This window comes from Trachymyrmex septentrionalis, unplaced genomic scaffold, assembly GCF_001594115.1.
Source record: "Trachymyrmex septentrionalis isolate Tsep2-gDNA-1 unplaced genomic scaffold, Tsep1.0 scaffold32, whole genome shotgun sequence".
In the NCBI taxonomy this organism is placed as follows: Eukaryota; Metazoa; Arthropoda; class Insecta; order Hymenoptera; family Formicidae; genus Trachymyrmex; species Trachymyrmex septentrionalis.
The window spans coordinates 3,164,786-3,171,232 of NW_017305485.1; the positions used below are offsets into that span (position 1 = coordinate 3,164,786).

The 6,447-nt window shown below is 41.4% G+C and overlaps 1 protein-coding gene across 12 annotated transcripts in view; it reads right to left on the reverse strand.

Annotated features, from left to right (window-relative positions):
* Nucleotides 1-6: 6 nt before the first annotated feature.
* Nucleotides 7-6,447, reverse strand: part of LOC108749946 (glutamate-gated chloride channel) — an 80,425-nt gene continuing 73,984 nt past the window's right edge. For 9 of the 12 annotated variants that reach the window (XM_018489016.1, XM_018489015.1, XM_018489019.1 and 6 more), the window contains 7 exons: nucleotides 5,037-5,106; nucleotides 4,262-4,415; nucleotides 3,752-3,834; nucleotides 3,472-3,606; nucleotides 3,227-3,379; nucleotides 2,106-2,386; nucleotides 7-944 (listed from right to left, as the gene is read on the reverse strand). In XM_018489016.1, coding sequence (XP_018344518.1) covers nucleotides 369-944; nucleotides 2,106-2,386; nucleotides 3,227-3,379; nucleotides 3,472-3,606; nucleotides 3,752-3,834; nucleotides 4,262-4,415; nucleotides 5,037-5,106 — 1,452 coding nt within the window. In that variant the 3' untranslated portion in view covers nucleotides 7-368. Of the gene's footprint in view, nucleotides 945-1,091; nucleotides 1,409-2,105; nucleotides 2,387-3,226; nucleotides 3,380-3,471; nucleotides 3,607-3,751; nucleotides 3,835-4,261; nucleotides 4,416-5,036; nucleotides 5,107-6,447 lie in introns of those variants that run through there. The other 3 variants (XM_018489023.1, XM_018489024.1, XM_018489025.1) reach the window with 2 other exon arrangements.

Here is a 6,447-nt window from a genome sequence, read left to right on the forward strand (position 1 = left end):
TGTGTGTGTGTGTGAGATATAATACGCAATTAAGATGTTACATTTCATCGTTCTCATCATTTCGACCGTCGCGAGATGTGTACTGAAACGTCGCTAACATCCTCGTTGCCTTAGAGTGATCCTCGTCCTGGAATATTTCCGTTTCAGGCGCGAACAGTGAAGATTGATCTCCACGTCGAGGTGCCTCCGGTCGGTCCTTGTCAAGCAAACGTAGTTCTGATTTGCAAAATATCGTTGATATTTAATGTATCTTATAATCGGAGCTCGTAAAAAGTTTGCCTCGGCTTGTTTCTTCAAGGATTTATCCAACTTGACGGATCGCACTCGGCTTGGTATCGTATACATAATTTTGTATACGCTATCCTTCTTCACTTTTCTATATTGATGTTGTCGCCTTCGTGACCCGTATAAATACACCAGTACAAGACGTTGAAGAGAATGAACATGAATGGGAAGGCATAGCGCGCAATGTAGTCGATTCTCGCGCTGCCTCGGGCATCATCCGGATATCCACATAAAAGCAATTTCCTCAGCCAGTAGCGTGTTTTCGACGTCACCGTAGCCGACATCGGCAGCGGTGTCGTGGACGAAATCGGTACCGCGATCGGCGGCGAAGGCGTTGCGGCACGCAACGGCGTATCCAGAGGCGACGCCGAGGACGCCGGCGAAGGCCATCGCGACGGTGACGACCTCGTCGAGCTCCTATGCGAGTGATGTCGCTGTGCTTTCATCGGCGAGCATCGGCCGGCGACGCAGTCTTCGTCGTTCAGCAGCGAGAAAGTCGGCGACGGCGAACGATTCGGATGATAACGCTGATGACGATGTAACTGATGATGGTGGTGATGCTGCTGCTGCTGCTGCTGATGATGATGGTCCTGCTGATACGTACGCGGCAGCGAATGATGTTGTGTCATCGACGGATTGCTGCCGTGAGTCTGCTGTTGCTGTATATAAAAATGACTGTGATGACGGGGAGGATCGTGATGATGGTGATTCTGAGGTGGATGATGATGATGATGATGATGATGATGATGGCGATTATGAGGCTGATGATACAGTTGTCGTTGACGAGGACGTGAACGTTGTTGCGGCGGTCGTGTCTGTTGGTACTGTTGTTGCTGAGGATGGCCGCGAGCCACTTCCCTTGTTGATCCGAGCGCCTTCCCCTCGAGATTTATTCTTGCCCCTCGTCCTCCCGAAACAGGTACGTGGACCAATACGCGAGGTTGAAGAAAGCGAATACGATTGGGAAGAAGATCCGTGAAATGACGTCGATGCGCTTGGACCTCGTCGGGAACTTGGACAGCCACGACCTGCAGCAGTTTTTTTTCCGTGGTTGCATATGTATTTCGCACTGCTGCAATTTATCCATCGACATGGAATCCTCCGGGTGTCGGACCAGAGGCTTCTGAAAGAATTCGGGTGGTATTGAACCATTAATTTCTCGTACTCTGGGCTCCTTAATTCAAACTATTTCGATTCTAATCGAAAGAATCTCGACCCTCTTCTTTTTGCTGCATTAAAGAATCTCATTCTCATCTAGAAGAAGCGTCTAGAAAAATCCTGATCTCTTCCTTTGATGCATACAAATACTCAGACTTTTCAATTGCAATTCTTTATTCACGAATAAAAAAAAAAAAAATAATATAATGCTATCCCGGCTGAGACAATTTTATTTTTCGCAATGAATTTTTCACAGTTTACGATTCTCGTTAACGTCTAGATTATTAATATTCTTATAAAGATGCTTATTAGCATGAAAAATAATTCAATTTTGCTTGTCAATTTAATAAGTGAGTATCGGTACTCTGGTTCTGCTCATGATCGCGTTTCAAGACTGAAAAAGATTTTCAGCGAGCAGAATCAGATACGTACGTATAAATTCACATAGAAATATTTGAGCACTAAGATCCGCTTTGACTGAAATAGGATTTTTCTTGTTTAATTAGAGTTGCTATGATGTTGCCGCAACACGTTCACGTCCTCGTCAACCAAAACGAAAGTTTCCGGAAAAGCTCGAGGAGAAGAAAGCAGCTATGTCGGAAGTATCTTGAGCGCGTGCATGGAGATGCTCGAGGAACGTCATGCCTTGTTGGTATACTAACCATAGCGAAGTTGGCGGATCCATCCGGCTCGAGCAATTCCGAAGACGGATCAATCGACGACGAATGTTCCATCTCGTTCTGTGGAAACTGCTTCTTTATGTTGTCGCTGTGCATGTCGCTACGCGACGCGTAGTTGACCAGCGCGAATTCAAGTAGTGCACCGAACACGAAGGTCAAGCACACTCCTGTCCAAACGTCGATAGCCTTCGTGTAGGAGACCGGTGGCAGTGAGGCGTTTATCCCCGATGTCTGTGTGGCCATTGTCAGCAGTGTCGTAACGCCTGGACGGGAGAAGACCGATAGACTTTTGTAGATTTTTGGCAATTAATCTTGTGTTAAGATGATTCAATAAACGCGAGTAAAAACATTAATCAAACTTATACAGACGAGCGTCTATAAAAGTGTATTTTCCTTTCTTTCTTTTCTTTACAAGATCATTACATTGTTACATTTAGTCTTTAAATAATTCATTTCAATGTGTACATTGCAGCTCTTCGTATTTGACGTTAAAACTGATTTAAAAATAAATTCAATCGTTCACGTTCAATCAATATCTGCAATTCTATTCATTCTTTTAATAGTAATATTGATTTTTTCTTCTTTCTGGGTATAAATTTAAACACATTTAGAGTGTTTATTTTAATCTCTGTCGCGCGGCGACCACGTTTCGCTCCTCGTTACGATTATTTATGGCTGCGTTCAGCAGAAAAATCTTTGCAACTGTATTGGACGATTCTTTAATACATTTCGATTGGCTCGTACATTTAGATCCAGTGAAGAACTAAGAGCGAGAACAATCAAGTTAAAGAATTTCATAACAACTGCAAAGCTATTTTCTTCCGCTTCTTCCGCTACGACATAGAAAGTTATCCTTGCAGTATTGATATCCTTGTAAATTTTCTGTGCTGTTGCAACAAATACGATTATCTATAATCGCTAATTTTATTCAACTGTACTTTGCTAATTTAACATAGAAAAATAGCTATTCGTTACGATTGTAAATTCGCTGAATCCGAGTGAAGTTTTTAATTACTTTAACAAATCTTTTTTTTTTTTCCTTGTTACGTGAAATTATAACTCTGAATTATAACATCGCTTTGCGCCTAGATAATAATTTATACCTAGTGACACCCGGGCAGGCACGGCGCTCTGATCCAGCCAGAAAGACACCCAGGACACGATAACGAGCATACAGCATGGGATGTAGATTTGAATGAGATAGTAACTGAATTCTCTCTTGAAGAGCAGGTCCACTTTCAAGCAACTGTACTCTCCTGTGTTTTTTTTATTTTTTTTTATTTCACCGTTAGAATCGTTATATGAGTTCATCATGTTTTTTTCTTCTCAACGCAAGTCCTCCACTTACCGGTGTTCGTCTTGCTATTGCAGTAGTCCGTGAGGAATTTCTCGAGGGTGAACCTGGGTAGGTGTAAATTCTTAACCACTTGAACGGGGTCGCCTTCCTTCCAGAGAAAGACCAAATCGTCCGTCGTCCATCCGTCTATCGGGACGGACGAAGACGGTTATTATTGGACGAATGATTAACTACGGTAATGTTTGACGAAAAAATATTTCCCGCGGAGAGTATTAATCTAAGCTAAATGGGACGGGAAAACGAAGTTTACCGAGTCGTCGAAATTACTTACAACTCGCCATGCGAAGTGAACAAGTTTGTCGATCCAGGGGATACAGTTTCAAATTCATGGGACACGAGAGCGTCAAGGATATCCTGCGTCAGGGAAAGAAAAATAAGGATGGTTTATATTTAATGCCTGTGGAAATAAGAATCCAATTCGCAATCCAGTTACGCGCTTTGTGTTTCGCCATCCGGCACGATACACAAGACATAGATCTCCGATGTGTACTTTAGCGAAGGGAACGTTTTGCGAGACATTTGATTATCGCGAGGATGAAGTGCGAGTGTAATGAATAATAAATTCCCGTCTAGGTACGTATTGAACGGTTTTTAATTTGGATTTCGTACAAGCACCCTCGAACAAAATTCGCATAGGAGAGAGAGAGAGAGAAAGAGTGAGATAAAAACAGAAGAAAAAAAGGATATCAATAATCCTTCGTGAAAAATTGCGCAATCTCGCTGATTAAGCTGACTCTGCATTCGCCGCACATTGATTACATTCCATAACGCTGGTACTCACCGTATACTATAAAGAACCGAGCCATGCGGGAAAATTCGTATGTATACGTTCGGCATAATGATGTTGTGGAAGTGACCCTCCTTCTCATTCGAGAAGAACAAATCTGGCATCCAGACGCGGCTAGCCTCCGTCAGGGTTAAATATTTAAGTTTACCTGGAACGTTCAACGAGAAAAACAGTGGATACACCCGTGGAAAATAGGCGTACGTTAACGAATACGGTATCGCTCGTTAGCGTTCATTCGGCAGAAAGTCGCGAATATCAGCGGCAATTTGCAAAAGGGTGATAAAAATAGCCGCTATTAAATTTGCGTAACGACCAGCGCGAGCGAATAAAATGTTACGACTCGCCCTTTAGAGCACGATATAATTGCGATACGAAAAAAAAGTGTAGGTATAAACGCTCTTTGTGCGTCCGAACTTTTCACGTTTGACCGCAAAATATCGCGTTTGTGCATGATATTTCTGCATGAAGATACTTTGGCATTTATGGAAAATAAAAGAAGGATGAACTTTGATCGGACTTTTTGATTTTTTTTTTTTCCATATTGCAATCTATGCAGTTACAGGGAATACATATATATATTTCACCTTTCAAACTATTATTCTTGTATTCATATGACACGGCATTGTACACGCATTGTATGCCTGTTATATTATTGTTACTCCCGTTTTATCGCATCGTGACTTTTATCAGCGTCGAAACATCAATACCGGAAGCGTAGAAATTTCAAACTGAAAATCAGTTATAAAATACTATTGTGAACTTTACGTACCTCCGAAGTCATTAAACCGTAATCTCTCATCCAACCATTGTTCCCGAAATGTTAATTGTACGGAGTATTCCTGGAGAGAAGAAGAATAAATACGATTAAACAGCGCCGCGCGTTATGGCAGCGAATAATATTAAGAGTTATTCCTTTCGCTTCTTAATAAGCGACAGTCCTTCTAATTATAAAGTTTCATAAGAAACGTAAAGAACGTGCGTAACGAAATAAACAGTAACAGAAGTCTAAATTCATCTCGAATCAAATAAGTATAATATTTATAATAGCAGCGAAGTCTTTGTGGAAGAGAATGAAGAAAATAGCTTCGCGTAAATGATAACTCCGCATTTAACGAAGAGTTTTAATTATAATTACAATTGTATTTTTAATTCAATAATGATCAGTTCTCGAGAACGAGTACCGGTGTAACATTTCAATGCGACACGTAAAATCTAATAAAACATGAAAGAAAGTTGAATTGAACAAAAAATCGTTTTCTTTCCTCTCTATATATAGATATATATTATTTCGATAAAAATCTCGCACCTATAAAAAGCAATTATTCAAACACCTCGTAACACAAAGAGAATTTCTTTCTATCTATAGGTAATATTATCGCCACTCTGGAACGTGCAACGCCAAACTGGTCGTCAATATTCTTACCATAAAAAAAAAAAGAAGTGATCGTTAATACACAGATATGGATTTCAATTTTATGTTAACAGCTGTATGTCTCCAATAGGTCTCGAATATTTTGACATCGTTTTAGCAATTGACATAGTTGTGGCTTGAATTTTTCTCAAAAAAAAAAAAAAGAAAAAAAACCAAAAAAAAAGCACTAAGCCTGATTATCGTATCGCACGAGTTATATTTCGTGTCGCATAATAAAACGTCCGAATTACAGCGAGATATAGAAATCCATGTAAATAATGTTTCAGAAAGAGGATTTTAATCACGGTAGATTAACGAGGTCAGTAACATTCGTGCCTATCGATCCACATCTGCGACATTAATCTGCCCTGGCGTAATCGCACATGTCGATAAGTTAACTCGTCACGGATCGAGCTGATGGCGTTTGGGTGGAAGGACGTCATTTCATCAGGTCGCACCTGAGCGACGTGCAACGGCGCGTCAATCCGTGACGACTATCTATCACTTTGGTAATGTGTGTGTGTCGGAGAAATATGGAACAGAAGACCGGTGGTGTTATATATTGTCGGTAGCGGTGGGAAAAGCGTCCCGGGAAGACGAAAACAGTTTCTCGATCGGAATGAATTGTTCGTGACGCATCCGGGGACGTTTCTCCGCGGTAAAGCGATCATGCGACTCGAGGCGATGCATTACAAGCGTCGACAGGACATCGATAGCCGATCTGTCGTCAAATGCTCCGAATAACACTGGCGCAGCCAAGGAGATTGGG